General features: G+C 40.1%; 1 protein-coding gene across 1 annotated transcript; it reads right to left on the reverse strand.

Annotated features, from left to right (window-relative positions):
• Positions 1 to 1,952: 1,952 nt before the first annotated feature.
• Positions 1,953 to 21,741, reverse strand: HSD17B13 (hydroxysteroid 17-beta dehydrogenase 13). Its single transcript, NM_001046616.2, is given in 7 exon segments — positions 1,953 to 3,367; positions 5,062 to 5,178; positions 9,387 to 9,524; positions 12,890 to 12,996; positions 16,929 to 17,060; positions 18,101 to 18,208; positions 21,426 to 21,741. Coding segments are annotated over 7 exon segments (903 nt in total). The 5' UTR covers positions 21,636 to 21,741; the 3' UTR covers positions 1,953 to 3,276.
• Between the last annotated feature and the right edge of the window lie 1,857 nt (positions 21,742 to 23,598).

Here is a 23,598-nt window from a genome sequence, read left to right on the forward strand (position 1 = left end):
GAATTAAAAAGGAAAGGGTTTTTTGCACCTAACATTGGGATTTAATTTATTTGGGTCAGTCCCTAGCTCAAATTCCTCAGTTCCTTCCTCTCGCACTCAGAAAAATCAACTTATCACGGTGGCCTACGTGATGTCCAATAATCTGATGTCTCTCTCGGCTCGTTGCCTGCAATTCTGCCCACTTGTTCATCCACTCTGGCTTCAGTGACTCTCATAGAGTTCTTCAGAAAAGTTTGTGTCTTTGTCAGAATTTTCTCTTTCCTTTCCCTAGATATTTGAATGGGCCATGCTTTCACTTCACACATATTTCTACCCCAAGATGTTGGTTCTCAGAGTTCTTCCTTGACTCTTCGATTTTATTTTTTTAATTGGAGTACAGTTGCTTGTGGGCTTCCCAGTGGCGCCGTGGTAAAGAATCTCCCTGCCAGTGCAGGAGACACAAGTTCCCTGTGTTGGGAAGATCCCCTGCAGTAGGAAGTGGCAACCCACTCCAGTATTCTTGCCTGGGAGATTCCACGAAGAGAGGAATCTCGTGGGCTACAGTCCATAGGGTTGCAAAGAGTTGGACACGACTGAGCACACGTGCACTGAGTAGTTGCTTCACACTGTGGTGTTAGGTTCTGCTGTACAACAAAGTGAATCAGCTCTATGTACATGTACATCCTCCTCTGTCTCTCATTTAGTCTGTTTGTCCTACCTCCTGCATGAGAGCCACATTAAGGAAAAGAGTTTGCTTCATTCACTGATGCTTTCTCGAGTCTAGAACTGTGGCTAACCCTCAATAAGTGTTTGTTAAGTAAATAAAAAAGGAAATAAATTGAGAAAATCTGGAAACATCCTAAATGTTATATGACAAGGGAACAGTTAAATATAGTACCATTTAGTACTATGTGCCCATGAACAAGGATGTGGTTAAATTTTATATGCTGAAAGAAAAGGCTTTGGGGATATTTTGGTGAGCTAAGAAAACAAGTTACAGGATATAGTGCACATCTTGAAACAATTAATGTAACACATGCAGTAAAAGAATGTATTTGTCATATGTGTGCTCATACGTGCAGTAGAAAAAGATGGGAAGATGTTCATTAATAGCCTGATCGCTAGGGAATGGGACTGTGGGGGATAGGTTTATACTTTTTTACTTTACATATTTCTCTTTTGAAGTTTTGTAATCATACTTTTAAGATAATACCTTTCGAGGACTTCCCCAGTGGTCCAGTGGTTAGGACTCCGCACTTCCAATGCAGGGTTTGATCTCTGGCCAGGGAACTAGGATCCCACGTGCCATGTGGTGCAGTCAAATAAATAAATAATGACTAAAATAATAATAATACATTTTAAGCTTCCACTCATAAAGTTCTTGATTTTAAGGCAAGCAATCGAAACAAAAATCATGAACAAATATTAAAGGACTGATGCTGAAGCTGAAGCTGCAAAACTTTGGCCACCTGATGTGAAGAACTGACTCATTGGAAAAGACCCTGATTCTGGGAAACATTGAAGGCAGGAGGAGAAGGGGACAACAGAGGATGAGACAGTTGGATGGCATCACTGACTCAAAGGACATGAGTTTGAGCAAGCTCCGGGAGTTGGTGATGGACGGGGAAGCCTGGCGTGCTGCAGTCCATGGGGGTGCAAAGAGTTGGATACGACTGACTGACTGAACTGAATTGAAGTGAATAAGAAAAAAGTCTCAAAACGATAGTACTCTGTGCAGTGCCTCACATACAAAGGACTCAGTAAGTTTCAGTGTGTAAACCTCCTAACAGTCAAAGAAGCTGGAGTTGGGAGAACCCCTGATCCCTCTCTACATCTGTAAACTCTGTCTGCTTGATAATACCCAGATCCTTGCTTCCTGAAAGATGCTCAGAGGCTCAGAGCTTAGAGATCAAAACTCTTAATTTTATAACTACAAGAGGTTATTTTTTAAAAGCATAGCAACATATTTATCATTTGTTTTTAAAATATCATTTTTATTAATGATTTGCATTTAATCATATACTTTCACTTAGGATAAAACAGGAGGATAGTCTAAGCCAAAGCAGTCTACAGCATTAGTGAAAAACAGAGAAAACTAGATTATCCTTGATGTACTTGAAGTCAGATTTTTTTTCTATTTTATATATATATAAAAAAAACAACAACTCTGTTTTTCCTCCCATCTCTCAGATCCACAGTACAGTATTAAGTAGCCAGCCTAGCATCTCTGCATTAGCTTTCATTTTTGAAGCTCAAAGCTGTCTAAACATCTCTGGTACCAATAATATGTGAAAGCGTAAACTACAAAGAAAGAGGTTAACATGGGGTTAAAATTTCGGATACCTTGAGATTCAAGAGAGAGTCACCTTTGGTAATGTCACAGTATTTTAAGTGACTATGGGGAAGGGAATGGCACCCCACTCCAGTACTCTTGCCTGGAAAATCCCATGGATGGAGGAGCCTGGTAGGCTGCAGTCCTTGGGGTGGCTGAGGGTCGGACACGACTGAGCAACTTCACTTTCACCTTTCACTTTCCTGCATTGGAGAAGGAAATGGCAACCCACTCCAGTGTTCTTGCCTGGAGAATCCCAGGGACGGGGAAGCCTGGTGGGCTCCTGTCTATGGGGTCGCACAGTCGGACACGACTGAAGTTACTTAGCAGCAGCAGCATGAAAAGGGCAGAAAGTGTGGAGGGCACACTCTTGGTGGATATAAAATCTATATCAGAAACAGAATAAGGTAAGAAAGCACTGTTATGGGCTGACAAAAAAGGGAGAAGCAAGAGAGAGCTTCCAAATGTTGACCTGCATAGGTGTAATCTGTCTCTTTTTTGGACTACAGCCATCTGCTTAAACTTGGTCTCTAATTGCTAGCTCACACTGCGTACTTGCTGACATTCTGTGGCCAGCAGATTTACTTTAAGAACAGTCTTAAAATGTCCCTGTGTAAATAAGTTCTTTTTGTATTTACTCTCAGGGAGGTAGCTTTGTCCACCTTTAAATGAAAAGAAAAGAAATGAAATCTGTTAAAGAAAAATGACCTCTTAAGTATGTTTACGTAAGCATACAAGTTTTTAAGAGGCATAGATGAAAAATGGATCTATTAAAACTGCATGTATAATCTTGAGAAATAGAAAGACAGGTGATTAGTCTTGTTCATTCTACCATTGCTAATGCCAAACCAATGTTTTTTAATATTAACAGCTTTGAAAAATGTGAAATAGAGCTTTGAAGCATTGACTCTAAATTCAGTTCCACATCATTAAGGTGCATACATCTCGGCCTGGAGCTCATTTATTCATTTCATTTTGATTTTGTGGCCAATCACTGCTTCAAAATGAATATCCTGTACATGATTTATGGCTGCCACAGCACGTTCAGGAAGAAATCTGTATGAAAGAAAAGATGAATGTTTTTCAGTTTAAAATCTTGGACATCAGAGTTAATTTTTGTTGTCAGTTAAAATAACCTGAGAGTTGTCTGGTTTGCATTTAATTTTTTTTTCTGTTCTTCCTTTCTTTATATATATCTCGCTCTTAGTGTGTGTGTGTGTCTTTTAATACTCACAATTAAAATATTATGCAAGTATAAAGAAAGCACTGCTATATACCATTCTCACCTTCTTATATTAATAAACTCTTGCTTAAACTCTTATGTGAGTAAAGACAAAAATATGAAGGTCTGGGCTTATTTTTGTAAATGTCAATGAATCCTGATGCTAAGAGTTCACAGAGCAATAGCACCAGAATCCATTTAATCAATTTCTCCACCTCTTGAGTTTTTACTGCATATCTATAATATGGTACTTTAAAAGCAGCGACTGCCTTTGAGGAACTTCTTGTTTAACTAAGAGGTTAAGCAACTGGCTCAAATGACTTCACTGGGAATTCTATAAAATGTTTAAAAAAGAAATAATACCATTTCACACAAGCTATTCCTGAAAGGATAAGAGGAGAGAATACTTTCCAAATCAGTTTATGAGGTAAGTATTATGCTGACCCAAAGTCAAAGACATTACAGAGCAGGGTTAGTTTAATCTTTAGAACGACTCAGTGTGATTCCTTATGTTAGCAAAGTAAAATGGAAAGACCAACGATCCTCTTAATATATTCAGTAAAACTTTTGACAAAATTCACATCTACTCTTGATGAAGACTCTCATCAAAATAATAATAGAAGGGAACTTCTTCAACCTGGTAAAGAGCAAATGAAAAAAATCTACAACTGGTATCATTCTGAATTATGAAATTGTGACTACTTTCCTCCTAAGATCGGAGACAAAGCTTGGACATGCGCTTTCATCAGTCCTCTCTGACATTGCAACAGGAGGTTCTAGCCAGTGTGATAGGGCAAGAACTAGAAAACATAAAGATTGGAAAAAAGAAGAAGCCAAAGTGTCTTGATTTACAGACAATATGATCATTTATGTAAAAATATCTGTTAGAATCTACAAAAAAGCTACTAAAAGTGAGTACAGCAAGGTTGCTAAATACAGATCAAAATGCAAGAATCAAACACATGCAAGTAACAAATAATGGAAAATACAGATCTTTTAAAATGTCATTTGCAATAGCATCAAAGATTTGAAATACTTTGGGGTAAACCTGAGAAAAAGTGCGTAAGACTTGTACACTGAAAGCTACATGATGCTGTAGTTTCAATATGTACACATATTGAAAAAGATGAAAAAATAAAAAGAAGAGGTATATTGTGTTCTTTGTGCTCTTGGGTTTGAAGACTCAATAATGTTAAATATGTTCATTCTCCCCCAATTGGTCTATAGATTCAATGCAGTCTTAATCAAAACCCCAGCAGGCTTCTTTATTTTTAGCTAGTTCACCATATTGCATTCTCTTTAAACTGTCTTTCCTTGTCTCTGGCATGAGATTGGGTGGAGACGGTGGATGTAGTAGAGAAAATGATTCATCCTCTTTTTATAGACTGGGTAAGGTAATAACAGAGGCAACTTAACTGTTTTCCCCAGGCATGGAGAGTTTCCATGGCAACTTTCACAACTGAAAGGCTCTCCATAATGATAGCTCTATCAGTGTTTTAGTATTTTAGGTGTTTTGTGCTGTACTTACCTCTCTATTGTTAAGGAGATATTGATATATGATGGTACAAAAATCATTTTCTTATCGGTAAGTATTCCATCTATCAAGCTTCTTACAACTTTGTCTGTCTCCAACACAGGCCATATTCTGTGATTTAAAAAAAAAAGTTGGATTCTTTTTATTTTATTTTTTTTAAAATAATTAATGAAGGCAGGAAAATGATCTTTTCATGAGTTAGGATTTAAAAGTTTCTAGAATTCACTGCTCAAATGCCACCTGCCTCCCCTCCCCCACGCCATGTGGATGTTTCGTTATCATAATCTTCTACTTTCACATCCCACTCTGTGTTTCATGGCTCACTCAGTCAAACCTCAAAACGGTGGAGAGGAATTAGATAGAAGAGCAGGAGAGGAGGCAAGGAAGCCTGATGGGTAGAACTGATCATAGGACAGAAAGAAAACATCTGACATCTTTCTTCAGGGCTCGTTAGCTACAGGAAAAGAAATCTAGAACTAAGTACACTTTCTTTCTTGTGGAGGTGTCCCACAAAGCTGGACTGTTTTGTACTGACTTGCCTGTTCTACAGTTTAATGAGAGTTCAAGGTGTGTGTGGGAGTCTTATGTTAAAACTGGGGGGGTGGGATCTTGCATGTACTCAAGACTGTACACATGAGTTCTTGAGAAGTATTCATAACCACAAGCCCAGTGTAGAATGCCCATTAGTACAAGATGATAGCAGGAAATTAAAGTGTAAATGGATTGAAAGTATTGCATCAAAATTAAGATGTCTGAGTGGCTTAATAAATAAAAAGGTTGGGCAGAAGAATTAAGTAGGTAGTGATGGTTTTTCCAGTGGTCATGTATGGATGTGAGAGTTGGACTGTGAAGAAGGCTGAGCGCCAAAGAATTGATGCTTTTGAACTGTGGTATTGGAGAAGACTCTTGAGAGTCCCTTGGACTGCAAGGAGATCCAACCAGTCCATTCTAAAGGATATCAGTCCTGGGTGTTCATTGGAAGGACTGATGTTGAAGTTGGAACTCCAATACTTTGATTACCAGTTGCGAAGAGCTGACTCATTGGAAAAGACCCTGATGCTGGGAGGGATTGGGGGCAGGAGGAGAAGGGGACGACAGAGGATGAGATGGCTGGATGGCATCACTGACTCGATGGATGTGAGTCTGGGTGAACTCCGGGAGTTGGTGATGGACAGAGAGGCCTGGCGTGCTGTGATTCATGGGGTCGCAAAGAGTCGGACACGACTGAGTGACTGAACTGAACTGAACTGACAGTTATAACTTCCTTCCTTGAGATCTCATGTGATTTATTGCAGATGATGGTGTGATTGAGGTTTTCATGGCATTGAGTGGCAAGCCAGCCAAGAATAATACAAATCTATATTTTTTCTAAATTATGGGGTGCTGCCTCTTTCCTCCCTGATTTCTCCTACCTGATTCTATCAACTCCATCTCTAAGCCAAGACTGACATTAGTATATGGACATGTCAGCCTTTGCCAAGGAAATTCAGAATCAGGGAGTCTGGGTGGGACCAGTCCCAGATTTTCAGCCTTGCCTGGGTCAGCCCTTAGGGTCACCCTAGGAACCCACACACCTGAGGTCACATTATTTTTGTTTGTTTGTTGGCTTTACCATGCAGCATTCAGGGTCTTAATTCCCCAAGCAAGGATTGAACCCATGCTCCCTGCATTGGAAGCCTGGAGTCATAACTGCTCAACCACCAGGAAAGTCCCTGAGGTTGCATTAGCCTCACTCTTCTCATTTATTTTGCCTTCTCCACCAGAAGACCCTGTCCTCTGGGTACACACTAAGCCTGAATGCTTACCAAGAGGGTTTTTATTGGGCCCAATGAGCCCAGAGTCCCAGTTGTATCATGGTATTTACTAATATACAGTGCTGCGTACTTGTTAAGTGCCTGTGTTCTAACTCAGTTAATGATTCAACTGCCAGGGACTGGCTACAGCTCCAGAGATGACACAGCAGGTTTAGGGTTTCAGAGTCAGTAGCTTCAAATCTGGCATGTGGCGTGTGCATGCTCAGTCGTGTCCGACTCTAATGAGGCTGAGCTTAAAAGGGAATTTCTTAACTCCGTTGTGAGTGTGCACACTAAGGCACCTCAGTTGTGTTCGACTCTTTGTGACCCTATGGACTGTAGCCCAGCAGGCTCCTCTGTCCATGGGATTCTCCAGGCAAGAATACTGGAGTGGGTTGCCATTTTCTCCTCCAGGGGATCTTCCTGACTCAGGGATTGAACCTGTGTTTCCTGCATTGGCAGGTGGGTTCTTCACCATCTAAGCCACCTGGGAATCCCTGTTAACTTTTTTGAATGACTATATTTAGGACTAATTCCCTTCCAATAATAAACTTACTTCACACTAGCAAGCTTAGTATATTTTGTTAACTTGTAGCAGAATGTATACTGGAATTGAGGCAAATTTGTGAAGCAGGTGTATTAATTTTAGGGTCCTTATCCTTCACCTTTCTGCTTTTTTCCCTCTTATTTCAGGGCCAATTTCTCCTCTCTTATGATCTGAGATCCTCCCTTATCAAAGACAAAGTATATATTTACAGAAATCACCTTGATCATTTTGAGGGTTTTCCTTATGGCTCAGACAGTGAAGAATCTGCCTGCAATGCAGAAGATGTGGGTTCGATCCCTGGGTCACGATCCCCTGGAGAAGGAAATGGCTACCCACTCCAGCATTCTTGCCTGGAGAATTCCATGGACAGAAGAGCGTGGTGGGCTACAGTCCATGGGGTCACAAAGAGTCAGACATGACTGAGCAAATAACACTATCACTTTCAAGGGATTAGAGACTCAGTGTATTGCTGTTCTAGAAATGTTTGCATTTTAACAGAAGACAGGGTGGTAACCGTGACCAAATGCATGTGGTTATATTTACTATGTCAATGTTTTCCAAGCCTGTCTCCAGAGTTACCTGATATGGTTGTAAACGAAGCAAAACAAAACAAAATGCCTTATTCTTAGAACTCGTTCCAGTTTACTGAGTCGGAATTTCTAAGGGAGAGGCTAAGAACATTTACTTTTTATGTAAGCACAGGTGATGATTCTTAGGATCAGGCAAGTCTGGAAAATGTTGGAGGATTTTTGCCAGCACTATGGTGGGTACTGGGAGGAAGATGGTGGAAATGAGGCAGATTCCTGTGCCTTTCCATACTCTATTTGAGGAAGATGAACCATGAAGGGGAGAAGGGGATGTTAGGTATCATTCATTTTGGGGGTGTGGTTCCAAGAGAAGACACCTCTCCATCCTGCCCACCCCCATTCTCACTCCCTCTTAGCACCTGCGTGTGTGTTGAATCTTTCACCTGGACACGAATAAACACCCATTGCTGGACATGTGGACACAGTGCAGGAAGGAAAGGGTAGGATGAATTGAGAAAGTAGCATCAAAATATATACTCTGTCATGTGTAAAACAGATAACTAGTGGGAAGTTACAATATAACACAGGGAGCCCTGCCCAGCATTTTGTGATGACCTAGGGCGGGGGACGGGGAGCGTGGGTGCGATGGCAGGGAGAGAGGCTCACGAGGGAGGGGGTGTGTATACATATCATGGGCACTCAGTTACTTCAATGGTGTCTGACTCTTTGCGACCCCATGGCTCATTGCCCGTGAGATTTTCCAGGCAAGAATACTGGAGTAGGATGCCAATTCCTCCTTCAGGCGACCTTCCCAACTCAGGGACTGAACCCACGTCTCCGGCATCTCCTGTATTGCAGGTGTATTCTTTACTGCTGAGCCACCGGGGAAGCCTATATATATATATATATATTTGAACTGACTGATTTGGGTTGTTGTATGGCAGAAACCAGCACAACATTGTAAAGCAATTATCCTCCAATTAAAAAAAATAAAAAGTGATAATGCTGAATGTTGAAAAAAAAAACACCCATTGCCTGGATTCATTGGCAGCTAATCTCTCCTGCTAGTCCCTAAAGCATTTTCCCCTTCGTTCATCTAATTTCAAAGTGAAAACATAAAAGCAGTACAGTAACATTAATAAGAAAAAAATGACAAAGAAAAAAATGCTTTTCTTTTTCCGTTTTTTTCCCATATTTTCTCAGTTGACCCACCTACAAATTTCTCATGTAATTTTTATAGGAATTTCCCATGTAATTTTCATAGGAATTACTCATGCAATTGTCATAGGAATTTCTCATGTAATTTTCATAGGAATTTCTCATGTAATTTTATATGAATTTCTCATGTAGTTTTCATAGTAATCACTCATGTAATTTCTTACTAATTTCTCATGTAATTTTCATACTAATTTCTCATGCTATATTTCTATTCTAACTTGATCTTGGCCTCACCTTGTACTCGGGTTTTTGGTGAACCCAGTATTCACAAAAACTGGGCAGAGACATGAAGTTTTGATACCAGTTTTTCCCAAGGCTTCAAGTTCTGATGTCAGGGCTCGGTGGAAACCAACAGCAGCAAATTTGCTGGAACTGTAAGAGAATTATCCGTCCTTGTTAGCTAAGGAAAAGTGAAACACATTCTTCAACTCTCTGTGAGAAGAAAATGTTGATTTTGCTTGAGAACTAATAAAATCTTCCACTTGGTCATCTATTTTCACATCTGGTTTCACTGAATTGTGACTGTAGCAGTGATAACAACAGAACAAATTCTGCTGCTGCTAAGTCGCTTCAGTCGTGTCCGACTCTGTGCGACCCCATAGACGGCAGCCCACCAGGCTGCCCCGTCCCTGGGATTCTCCAGGCAAGAACACTGGAGTGGGTTGCCATTTCCCTCTCCAATGCATGAAAGTGAAAAGTGAAAGTGAAGTCGCTCAGTCGTGTCCGACTCTTTTCGACCCCATGGACTGCAGCCTACCGGGCTCCTCCATCCATGGGATTTTCCAGGCAGGAGTACTGGAGGGGTGCCATTGCCTTCTCCAAACCAATTCTAATAAAACTTTAACTTCATTACTGCTCACTTTTCCACTCTACATGTAGTTTTCCATGCAATTTTTAAACTTTTTTCTAATCAGTTTTTACTACTATTTTTATTTTGAAATATATGAATCAAGAAGAACATGTTTAGAAAAATTACATAACTAATATCTGTATTCATAAGCTTCTGTGGGACTCTATGCATCTCTACTTTCTCAATGGTTTCTCTCTTGAAATGTAGAGTTCACTTTGGCTTCTTAATTTCATTGTGAACATCTGGAGTAAAAAGACTTTTGGTGTGTTAGTGTGAGCGACCTTCAACATATCACCTTGTCTTTTTCCTTTGAGTTTCCCGTCTTTAAAATGCTGGTAATAAAATACATGACTGTCTTGAGGATTAAATTGCATAATAACTCTATTACTTAAAAGTAATATGCATAATAACTTTATTACCTATAAGGAGCTATGTAATGTTAATTGTATTTTTGACCCAGATGACAATAAGAACAATAAAGTTAAAGGTTGACTCTTTCTTAAAGGAAAAGAAAAAAGGGAAACTATTAGTACATTGGGTTTCCACATTTCTAAACATTAAAACAATATTGCATGTTTAATCTGTGAAATTCTGATTTGTGTTTTACAATGGTAGAGGCAGTTTGAAATAAACATTTGTATGTGCATGGACACCTTAACCTACAGTGAAACTTAACTACATCTGTGACTACTTTCACTGTCAGAAATAATTTGATTCATGACTAAATTCAAACTTGAACATGGATGTGCAGGTAAACAATAAACCAACTATCTACCCAGCCACTGATAAACATGTTAACAAGTTAAATTTTTCTATGAGGTTGATATAAGGCTGGAATAAGAAAATGAGATGCCATTGAAGGAGGTACAAAGAAAAGATTTTTTGCAAATAGTGAATCCTGATGAAAGTGAAAGAGGAGAGTGAAAAAGTTGGCTTAAAGCTCAACATTCAGAAAACGAAGATCATGGCATCTGGTCCCATCATTTCATGGCTGATAGATGGGGAAACAGTGGAAACAGTGTCAGACTTTATTGTTTGGGGCTCCAAAATCACTGCAGATGGTGATTGCAGCCAAGAAAATAAAAGACGCTTACTCCTTGGAAGGAAAGTTATGACCAACCTAGATAGCATATTCAAAAGCAGAGACATTACTTTGCCAACAAAGGTCCGTCTAGTGAAGGCTATGGTTTTTCCAGTGGTCATGTATGGATGTGAGAGTTGGACTGTGAAGAGAGCTGAGTGCCAAAGAATTGATGCTTTTGAACTGTGGTATTGGAGAAGACTCTTGAGAGTCCCTTGGACTGCAAGGAGATCCAACCAGTCCATCCTAAAGGAGATCAATTCTGGGTGTTCATTGGAAGAACTGATGTTGAAGCTGAAACTCCAGTACTTTGGCCACCTCATGCGAAGAGTTGACTCATTGGAAAAGACTCTGATGCTGGGAGGGATTGGGGGCAGGAGGAGAAAGGGACGACAGAGGATGAGATGGCTGGATGGCATCACTGACTCGATGGACATGAGTTTGAGTAAACTTCGGGAGCTGGTGATGGACAGGGAGGCCTGGTGTGCTGCGGTTCATGGGGTTGCAAAGAGTCAGACACAAATGAGCGACTGAACTGAACTGAGGGCCTTCTTACCTTCTTCTTTTTATATCCTAGTTGTCTGCTGTTTTGTTGTTGTTAGTCGCTAAGTTGTGTCCAACTCTTTTGTGACACCATGGACTGTAGTCTGCCAGGCTCCTCTGTCCATGGGATTTTCCAGACTAGACTACTGGAGTGGGTTGCCATTTTCTTCTCCAGGGGATCTTCCCAACCCAGGATCAAACCCTCATCTCCTACATTGGCAGGTAGATCTTTACCACTGAACCACCAGGGAAGCCCATGTCCTTGGTAGACCATGGAGTATGCTATCTGCATTTTTTAATATGGTAGAGGCTTTCTCTCGAAACTTTCTCTCTCTTTCTCTGCCTCTCTCTCTCTCTTACACACACACACACACACACACACACACACACACAGTCTCTCATGACACAAGCACACTGGAAAATGGTTTGTTCCAGTGGCCACTCTGTTTAGCTTTTCTTGGGCACAAGGACCATTGCACAGACTTATGTTCATTTGGACTTATCTGCATGTTTTGCTTCTTAGCCTGTGAATTCCTCATTTCTTTTATGAACATCTACTCATTCCAGGATACAATGGAAACATCCTTGGCACTACTCTTTTCTTTCATTGCTGTGCAGAGGAGTTTTCAGAAATTTAAAAATATTTTAAATGATGAGTTTCATTATTTTAGGAGAAGTCATTTTTAGGAGTTTATTCCAAATTACTATATATATTCTATAAATCCAAATTAACTGTATGAGATTTCTTTAGTTTTTATTTTTTGCAAGACATTTGATTCATTTTGATATTTGGCAAAACTAATACAATTATGTGAAGTTTAAAAATAAAATAAAATTAAAAAAAAGAAAAAGAAGAAAATAAAAAAAAAATATTAAAAAAAAAAAAACAAAGATGAAGGAAACATAGCTCTCAGAAAAGAATTACAAAATGAAATAAATTACCTGTTAGGAAAATTGGAATCTGAGGTCTAATAAACCCTTAAAGGGTCTCCTCAGGTTTCACTAGTGGTAAAAAACATGCTTTTCAATGCAGGAGATGAAAGAGCTATGGGTTCATTCCTTGGGTTGGGAGGATCCCCTGGAGAAGGGCATGGCAATGCACTTCAATATTCTTGCCTGGGGAATATCATAGATCAAGGAGTCTGTTGGGCTACAGTCCATGGGGTCTCAAAGAGTTGGACAGGACTGACGCGACTTAGCATGGATGCGTGCAAATACTTACAAGTGTAAAAATATGTAACACTGCTAGAAAGTAATACTTACCAATATGGAATAAGATAAGGAATCACTCCGTGGCCGCACACTGAAGCCACTGTGACAATGTGGCCATGGTTTCTCCTTATCATTGATGGAAGAAGTGCTTTTGTGATCTTCAGAATCATTGCAGAGAGAAAAGTAACAATGACACAAGTGTTAGATTTCCCAACTATGTAGTTTTATTTTTTAATTAATTAATTTATTTTAATTGGAGGATAATTACCTGACTGAAGGTTTTTGCCATATATCGACATGAATCAGCCACAGGTGCACATGTGTCCCCTCATCCTGAACCTCCCTCCCACCTCCCTCCCCATCCTATCCCTCTGGGTTGTCCCACAGCACCAGTTTTGAGTGGCCCTGATTCATGAATCGAACTTGCACTGGTCGTCTATGTTCCATATGGTAATATTCACATTTCAATGCTATTCTCTCAAATCATCCCCCCCCTCACCTTCTCCCGCTTTATATATATATGAAGTATTACATATTTTTAAACTTGTAAGAGGTTGCCACGCCCTTCTCCAGGGGATCTCCCAGCCCAGGGATCGAATCCACAGCTCTTTCATCTGTTCTTTGCATCTGTGTCTCTTTTGCTGCCTTGCATATAGGGTTGTTGTTACCGTGGTGGTTTTATTTTTAAGACAAAATGTCTTTTGAAACAACTTTTACAATGAAATGAAATGTGCGCCAAGATTCCATGATTATTTCTCTATCAGTGATAGAAATGAAAAATGATTGGAACGATTGGTTTAAGCTGACACTGAGTGCTATGTACCGTGTACCACATGCCAAAAAACTCATCTTAATATCCCTTTCCTTCCCTTCAGAGGGAATCCATAAACTCTCTTTTATGGATCCAACAATGTTATTAACAGAAAAACTCAAGAGTTTTCAGAACTGAAAAAATTCCAGATGGTAATCTTATATCTTGCGATTTCTTTGGTTTGGGACTTTAGCTTTCTAACAGGAAGAGTTAAAACCCTGTGTAGTTATATCAGTTTCAGTAGAAAAAGTTGAGTCCTATACTGATGGTCATTAGGCAACTTGATTAGGTTTAGTATCTCCTGTTTGTAATATTGTGCATCATATATTGATGCCATAGGAAACAAAAGTCTTTCTTTTCCTCCAAAAAGCTTTCTGTTTTGTGAGAAATATCAATAATATTTTATGAGAATTTTATAAGTCCACCCTATAGACCCTATGCAAATTCATAGAGCCAGAACTGCTAAACCACGGCACCCCCAAATTCCTGACCCACAGAAACTGTGAGAGGAAAGTAAACATTTATTCTTGCTTTAGTTCACTGAGTTTTGTTGTGTAGCTATAGAGAGTGACAATAAACTGTGGAAAATTCTTCAAGAGATGGGAATACCAGACCACCAGACCTGCCTCTTGAGAAGCCTATATGCAGGTCAGGAAGCAACAGTTAGAACTCGACATGGAACAACAGACTGGTTCCAAATAGGAAAAGGAGTTCGTCAAGGCTATATATTGTTACCCTGCTTATTTAACTTCTATGCAGAATACATCATGAGAAACACTGGGCTGGAAGAAGCACAGGCTGGAATCAAGATTGCTGGGAGAAATATCAATAACCTCAGATATGCAGATGACACCACCCTTATGGCAGAAAGTGAAGAGGAACTCAAAAGCCTCTTGATGGAAGTGAAAGAGGAAAGTGAAAAAGTTGGCTTAAAGCTCAACATTCAGAAAACGAAGATCATGGCATCTTGTCCCATCATTTCATGGGAAATAGATGAGGAAACAGTGGAAACAGTGTCAGACTTTATTGTTTGGGGCTCCAAAATCACTGCAGATGGTGATTGCAGCCAAGAAATTAAAAGACGTTTACTCCTTGGAAGGAAAGTTATGACCAACCTAGACAGCATATTCAAAAGCAGAGACATTACTTTGCCAACAAAGGTCCGTCTAGTGAAGGCTATGGTTTTTCCAGTGGTCATGTATGGATGTGAGAGTTGGACTGTGAAGAAGGCTGAGCACCAAAGAATTGATGCTTTTGAACTGTGGTATTGGAGAAGACTCTTGAGAGTCCCTTGGACTGCAAGGAGATCCAACCAGTCCATTCTGAAGGAGAACGGTCCTGGGTGTTCTTTGGAAGGAATGATGCTGAAGCTGAAACTCCAATACTTTGGCCACCTCATGCAAAGAGTTGACTCATTGGAAAAGACGCTGATGCTGGGAGGGATTAGGGGCAGGAGGAGAAGTGGATGACAGAGGATGAGATGGCTGGATGGCATCACTGACTCGATGGACGTGAGTCTGAATGAACTCCAGGAGTTGGTGATGGACAGGGAGGCCTGGTGTGCTGCGATTCATGGGGTCACAAAGAGTCGGACATGACTGAGCGACTGAACTGAACTGATAGAGAGTGAATGCATGGAGTCTCTTCATAGTTCAGTGGAAATAATAATTCATTATCATTAGCATATGTAAAGGATTTTGGAAAATGAGGAAAAATATCTCTTTTTTCTTCTGTCTCCTGGAATCCAGCTCTGTCCTAGGTTCCACACTAACACTGAGGCTCTGGAAGATTAATTCATATAAATGTTCTCTACAAAGGCACATTTCCGTCTCTCACAAAACCAACCAATCTTAAGAGGTCTGTAGAGCCATATCTCTAAGCTCCAACCTGATGTAGACCTTGTTCCAGATTTCCATTTAAAATAGTCTCCGACTCCTATATAACGCAAGTAGGGAGCTCTTTGTCCTTTCTATTCTACAATTCCATGACATAAGGTCACAAGGGAATGTACACAATATGTATTTTCTCTAAAGCACCGAAAAGACATACACTGACAATCCTTAGCAAACAAAACAAACAAGTGTTAGTTGCTCAGTCATGTCCAGCTCTTTGCGATGCCATGGACTGAAGCTCGCTAGGCTCCTCTGTCCACGGGATTCTCCAGACTAGAATACTGGAGTGGGTTACCATTTCCTTCTCCAGGGGATCTTCCCAATCCAGGGATGGAACCCGGGCCTCCTGCACTGCAGGCAGATGCTCTACTGTTTAAGCTGCCAGGGAAGCCCTATCCTTAGAAAAGTGCCACAAATATCCGGTTGGCTAAAAAGTTCATTCGGATTTGCCATCAGCTGGCAAAACCAGTACGAACATTTTGGCCAACCCAATATTCTTTTTGCGTGCCTAGTACGTACCAGGCTTTGTGTAGGTACTGGTGGATGAAACAGACTAACTAGCCTACATTCTGGTGAGTTGTGTTTCCTTGAACCCTGTGCCCTTCTGTCAGTTGTTATTCAGTTGCCAGATTGTGTCTGACTCTTTGCGACCCCATGAACTGCAGCATGCCACGACGCCTTCTGTCAGAGACACCAATATTTGATGATTGTTGTTTTTAGTTCAGTTCAGTTCAGTTCAGTCGCTCAGTCGTGTCCAACTCTTTGCAACCCCATGAATCACAGCACACCAGGCCTCCCTGTCCATCACCAACTCCCAGAATTCACTCAGACTCACGTCCATCGAGTCAGTGATGTCATCCAGCTATCTCATCCTCTGTCATCCCCTTCTCCTCTTGCCCCCAATCCCTCCCAGCATCAGAGTCTTTTCCAATGAGTCAACTCTTCGCATGAGGTGGCCAAAGTACTGGAGTTTCAGCTTTAGCATCATTCCTTCCAAAGAACACCCAGGACCGTTCTCCTTCAGAATGGACTGGTTGGATCTCCTTGCAGTCCAAGGGACTCTCAAGAGTCTTCTCCAACACCACAGTTCAAAAGCATCAATTCTTCGGTGCTCAGCCTTCTTCACAGTCCAACTCTCACATCCATACATGACCACAGGAAAAACCATAGCCTTGACTAGACGGACCTTTGTTGGCAAAGTAATGTCTCTGCTTTTGAATATGCTGTCTAGGTTGGTCATAACTTTCCTTCCAAGGAGTAAGTGTCTTTTAATTTCATGGCTGCAGTTGTCCATCCAGAAGGACGTGAACTCAATTATGAATTTCATGTACCTTAAGAGAAGTTGTCAAACATGCACAACCTAGGGATGTTTCTGACTCACACTCACCCAAAAATGTCCTAAGATGTTGACCTCAAAAGTTTTGGTGATCTCCTCATCCTTTGTACTAAGAAGGTCAGCTGGATATATTGCCCCAGCGTTATTCACCACGATGGTTACATCACCAACTTCTTTCTTTACCTTTTGAAATAGAAAGAACAGTCATTGGGTGCATTAGAAATAGAAAGCTCATTGGATGTATTATAGAAACTCAAAGTTTTGGGACTAATATCATCCAGGGATCAGATTCTTTATTCTAGTTGATGAGATCGCTGAGAGTTCAAGGGGAAAAGAGCATTAGCCCAAAGTGTGGTTACAAAAGGAACACTATCATAAAACTGGGATAAACTGGTTTTTTAACAGCTAAATTTCAGTACCTAGTACATCATAGATTTTTTTTTTTTTTTGGTAACTTACCAATAAAGTGAAATTAGTGTTTTGTTGATTAACTGATATATCAGTTCTAATCAAACATTTAAAAACTGTTAGTTGAGTAATCCTAGTTTCCCCACCTAGGTCATGTGTACTGGCTACATGACCTTGGTCTGACATATCTGTTCTTACCACATGTTTTTAAAGTGCTAATTGGGTAATCTTGGCTTCTCCACCTGCTAGCTACATGACCTTTGATTTCACCTCTTTGAATCTCAATTTGCTCATCAGTCAAATGAGGTTTATAGAGTTATTGTAGGGATTAAAGGGTGAAAATGTCTATCAACATGCTTGGTCTAATGTATTTGATATTTACTCTTAAGCATTGTTATTATAATTAATATACATTTTCTATAGAAGATTAGTTTGGCACCAACATAAAATCCCAAAGAAAAATAATTAAAGGAAAAAACAAAGGAACTTCTGTAAAGGTGATAGGACTAAAAGGAAGACTAGAACATGATCCTTTTCCCTGGTGATAAATCTTTGTTCTTTCACTCTGTACTATTGCTCAAACTTCTGATCAGAATGAAGTTGACTAATAATACAAAACAATAATAATAGGCAGAGTTGAGTGGATCATATGGAAGAAAAAAGTGTATGTCCTTCCTTGTAAACACAGCTACCTCAGTTAGCAGAGGCTAAAAAAAAAAAATCGAATTTAAATTAGGCTGTCATAAAGAACCTTTTCATATTCCACGTAAAGGGACATAAAACCATGGGAAGAAATTTGTACCCTGGAGTCTCACCTGGTTTACGGAGCTATAAATCTCTTCTCTGTTACTGCAGTCTACCACAAACACGTGTGTAGTGGCCCCTAGTTTTCTGCATTCTGCTGCAGTTTCCTCAACACCATGCTGTAATTGGGAAAAAACAAATTCTGAAAGATGTAGGTCAGTGAGTAGACAACAGGGAGGTAGAAAATAGCTGAGATTAAATTTTTTCAAAGATTAAAATACAGAGGACTTCCCTGGTGCTCCCATGGTTAAGAATCTGCCTTCCAGTGCAGGGGACACAGGTTCAATCCCTGGTCGGGGAACTAAGATCCCACATGCTGTGGAGCAACGAAGCCCGTGTGTCACAAGTAGAGAAACCCCACCAAAACTAGAGAAAGCTTGCTGCAACAGAAGCCCGTGCAGCCAAAAAAAAAAAGAAAAAAAATTGAAACAGAATTTCCTCCTTGTTTCTGAGCAAATTTCATGAGAGACACTGCTTGACTAATCTGCAGAGGTCACAACCTGGCTTTTCTGCCGGGGAAGGCTCATATTCGTCTCGTGTGTTTCCACCTTGTTAAGCTGTATTCTCATAAAGAACATGCTTGAAAGATACTGCTCTTTGTGGTGTCATGAAGGGAGATGTTCAAGTATGGAGAAGAAAAGAAAAATCAACAGTATATTTACCATATATTTGTTGAGCACCAATTATGTAATAGACAGTAAAACATAAATTCTAAATTAGTGGTAATTTTAAACTATATACCTCTGCCCATCAGACTTTTCTCGACAATTTTGCTTTAATCCTCTAGAAAGGAAGGAGGAAGAAGGATCCTTATTTGAGAAAATCTTTCATGGAGAGACTATGCTACTAATTCCAGGGCCGTAAGATTATGTTCTTTAGGTGTCCTGGAGTAAAAATGGGCAAATGACATGGGATGGATTCTTGTCTATGTAACTGCTTTGCTCGTAACTCCAGGACATAGAGACAGAGGAACTCATTTTCAGCCTAAATTCAAAGACCTCTTTCTAAAATAAAGTCACCCTGATGCTTCTTAACCTGCATTTCTGGAAAATTAGCATTCTTTTCAAGTTCTGACATCTGTTGAATTTCATAAAGAAGATTATAAAGTATTTAAAATTATACTTTTTCCTTTCAGAATTTGTTAGCTCTTCTCTGTGATGAAGAGTCAAGATGTCTTGAAAGCCCTTTTGGCATGTTGGGAGGTTAGTAGTGTGGTTGTTATTTGGGGCTATCCCCGAGTGAGTGTTGGGTGGTTTTGCTTTTCCAGTAGGGATGACTAATAATGTGAAACAATAATAATAGGCAGAGTTAAGTGGTTTGCATGGAAGGAAAAAGTATATATCCTTCATCCAAGGTCATTGTCCCTCACAGATTTCTGAGGAGTTTCAGAAGTATAAAGAAGGAGGTCAGGAGACTCATTATTTGGGTTTTAGCTGGGAGCTTGTTCATTGCAGATTACAAGATGACACTCTTTTATCTCTAGAGTTAAGGTCAGTCAAGAGCTATTAGTAATCTAAGTTTTCATCAGATGCTGAGCTAGAAAACTGCAAGATGTAATGTCTTGTCTTCATAAGCAAAATTCTTGCTTCAACTCCAGCGTGTGGTGTGAACTCCACTTGTCACAGTTCAGATTTAATGTGAATAAACTGTTAACATGACTTGTTGTGTAAGGCAAAAGAAGCCAGCATAACAGAAAGACAGTTGATAGCTAAAGGAGATTTGGATTACACTTACAGCCTTAGAGTGAATCATGTAATATCTTAAATGTTCAACCATAAAAATGCAAGGGCTCAAAGAGACCCTGTGAGGCTAGGTGACCTATCATTCAGGCAGAATCTTAAATAAGTCATTTTTACTTCTTATCATTGGGATTTAAAAAATGCATAAAAGATGTCAGGTCTTTCTCCCAAAATATACATCTGGAGGGATCCAGAGTTTAAATTTCATCAAGCTCTTCTCATGAATTTATACTTACTTATTTATTTTTTTGATAAACACCTGAGAACAGCAAGCAGTTATTTTCTCAATTTGTAAATTCTTGTCCTTTTCTTGAAAGTGTATTGAAATCTTTTCAAGGACCAAACTGATGCCAAATAACTTTTATGTGAATCAGCTTATCTTAAGTGCTCATATCTGTTATATAAAAATATAACAATTTTTTGTGTGTAATGTAATATTATTTACTAAATAGAAAGAACCAGAGAACAAGTTTTCTAAATTCAAAAGACATTTCTGAAGGTCTTAAGAAAATAGGTGCCAGTTAGACATGTTGGCAAAGAACATTAACATATGGCAACTAAAGTCTCACTGTGATCTGTAGAAACACTAACTCTCAAAAAAAAAAAACAAAAAAAACCTGGATATTTTTTTTCCTATCCTAAAATTCTGCAAGCATTTTTTCTGTGAATATTTGCATGGCCGAGTCAGAATTCAAAAGTTTAGGAGGTACCCTGGATCCTGGTGTTCCAGTAGTTAAGAGTCAGTACTTCCAAAGCAAGGGGCATGGGTTCAATTCCTGGTGGGGGAACTAGAATTCTGCATGCCATGTGGTGCAGTGAAAAAATTTTAAAAATAAGAACAAAGCAAAAGTTTAGGGAAAATGATACAAGATTTCAGTTGTGAGTAGTTAATTTAGTGTTTACAAATATCAATAGCAAAAAAAAAAAAAAAAAAAATACAAATGCCCAAGAAAAAGTCTGATGCTCTTCATGGAAGTGTATTAAACATGACCAACATTTCCTATAGCCAGGCATTGTTTTAAGCACTTAAATAGTAATTTGTTTAGTCTTTCTTTCTGTTAAGAGCCAGATGGTAAACATATTAGGGTTCTGTGCATGTGAGAGTTGGGCACCAAGAGATTCTGTTACATGTTCTTTGTTTTCCATCTGGTTTTTGCCTGGACAGCCCTTTAAAAAATACATCCCTAGCTCAACAGGCTGCTCTGGGAGCTGGCCCACTGGCTGTAGTGTGTTAACACCTGTTCTTAACCCATCCTGTGAACTGTTATCCCCATTTCAGAGACAAGGAAACTGAGGCTGGGAGAAATTAAGTGATCGTTCAATTTAAACAGTTTGGAAGTAGCCTGGCTCCTGAATCTGTTATCAAACCAGCATATCAGGACACAAAAATCACTGCTAAGGTCTCAGTGAAGTTTCCATCAAACCATCCTGATGCATGTGTAGAGTAAGGCTCTAGGAAATGTAGTTAACACACTTTGAACAAGAAAAATACCAAGATAAGCAAATGCTAAGTCAAATAAATTTAAAAACACCCATCTCACTTGTATGGGCCCTCCCTGGTGGGTAACTTTAAAAGATGGGCAGATGAATCCAGTACCTTATTAATATCCCACAGAACCAGTCTGCTCTTCCGTTTTGCAAATTCATAGGCGGTCTGCCTGCCTATTCCATGCCCGGCTCCTGTAATGAGAACAATCTCTCCAGCCACAGATTTTCTCCTCCTGGGAATGAAGACCTTCACCAGAGATTCCAAGTAGGAATAAATGATGATGAGCAGAAGCAGAAGGAGATCCAAGATAATCTTCATGGCTCTGCTCTGCACTTTTCTCCTCTGCCTCAGCTCCTGTCTAGTCTCAGCAAAGTGCCCTCCTCTTCAAACAGCTTCAGGAATGAGCTGTATTTCAGGTGTTGATAGGGCTGGCCAAAGTAGTGACGATTTGTAGGCAGGTTTTGGTCATGTGTTCTAACGTGTTAGACACCACTTGAGCTTTTGAAGCTGGGCCGATTGTTAGTAAAAATTTGGCACAGGGACAAGGGAACTCTAGAAAAGGTTCTAGAAAACTCTGGACTTGCTTTCTGAGAAGCATTTCTGTACTATGTTTCATCACGTCAACTGAAAAAAAAAAGATGCACAACCTAAAAGCTGAGTGTGCGTGTCCGTGTTAGTCGCTGTCGTATCTGCCTCTTTGTGATCCCATGAACTGCAGCCCGCCAGTCTTCTCTGTCCTTGGAATTTTTCAGGCAAGAATACTGGAATGGGTCGCCATTCCCTTCTCCAGGGGATCTTCCAGACCAAGGGATGGAACCTGTGTCTCCCACATTGCAGGTGGATTCTTTACTGTCCAATGAGGACTATAGGCTGACATTACAGCCTGTCAGACAGTACTGTTCCAAAGATGTAAAGTGAAGTTGCTAAGTCGTGTCTGACTCTGTGACCCCATATACTGCAGCCTGCTAGGCTCCTCCATCTACGGGATTCTCCAGGCAAGTATACTGGAGTGGGTTGCCATTTCCTTCTCCAGGGCATCTTCCCAACACAGGGATCAAACCCGAGTCTCCCGCCCTGCGGGCAGACTCTTTACTGTCTGAGCCACCAGGGGCTCCCCAAAGATGTCAGGAGGTGGTCCAGTGGCTAAGGCTCCGTTCCCAGTGCTGAGGGCCTGAGTTTGGTCCTTGGTTGGGCAACAAGATCCCACATGCCCACTTGATTTTGCCTTCCAGGATGTCTGGCCCTAGGTGAGTGATCACACCATCAGGGTTATCTGGGTCATTAAGATCTTTTTTGTATGTTATCCTATGTATTCTTGCCACCTCTTCTTAATACCTTCTGCTTCCATTAGACCCATGCCATTTCTGCCCTTAACTCTACCCTTTTTTACATGAAATCTTCCCTTGGTATCTATATTTTTCTTGAAGAGATCTATGGTCTTTTCCATTCTATTGTTTTCCTCTATTTCTTTCCATTGTTCACTTAGGAAAGCTTTTTCTTTCCTTGCTATTCTTTGGAACTCTGCATTCAGGTGGTTTTATCTCTCCTTTGCCTTTCGCTTTTCTTCTTTTCTCAGCTATTTGTAAGGCCTCCTCAGACAACTATTTTGCCTTTTTGCATTTCTTCTTCTTGGGGATGGTTTTGATCCCTGCCTCCTGTACAGTGTTACGAAACTCCGTCCATAGTTCTTCAGGCATTCTGTCTTTCATATCTAATCCCTTGAATCTATTTGTCATTTCCACTGTATAAAGGATTTGACTTAAGTCATACCTGAATGGCCTAGTACTTTTCCCTACTTTTTTCAATTTAAGTCTGAATTTTGCAATAAGGAGTTCATGATCTTAACCACAGTCAGCTCCTGGTCTTGTTTTTGCTGACTATATAGAGCTTCTCCATCTTTGGCTGCAAAGAATATATTCAATTTGATTTCAGTATTGACCATCTGGTGATGTCCATGTGTAGAGTCACCTTTTGTGTTGTTGGAAGAGGGTGTTTGCTATGACCAGTGTGTTCTCTTAGCAAAACTCTGTTAGCCTTTGCCCTGCTTCATTGTGTCCTCCAAGGCCAAATTTGCTGTGACTCCAGGTATCTCTTGACTTTCTACTTTTGCTTTCCAGTCCTCTATGATGAAAAGGATATCTTTTTTTTTTTTTTTGGTGTTAGTTCTAGAAGGTTTTGTAGGTCTTCACAAAACTGTTCAACTTCAGCTGTTCAACCCACAAACTGTAGAACAATTAAACCAAAAAGTTCTCATAATGTTACAAAAGTTCTAGGGCCCACA

The sequence above is a fragment of the Bos taurus genome, chromosome 6 (genome assembly GCF_002263795.3).
Source record: "Bos taurus isolate L1 Dominette 01449 registration number 42190680 breed Hereford chromosome 6, ARS-UCD2.0, whole genome shotgun sequence".
In the NCBI taxonomy this organism is placed as follows: Eukaryota; Metazoa; Chordata; class Mammalia; order Artiodactyla; family Bovidae; genus Bos; species Bos taurus.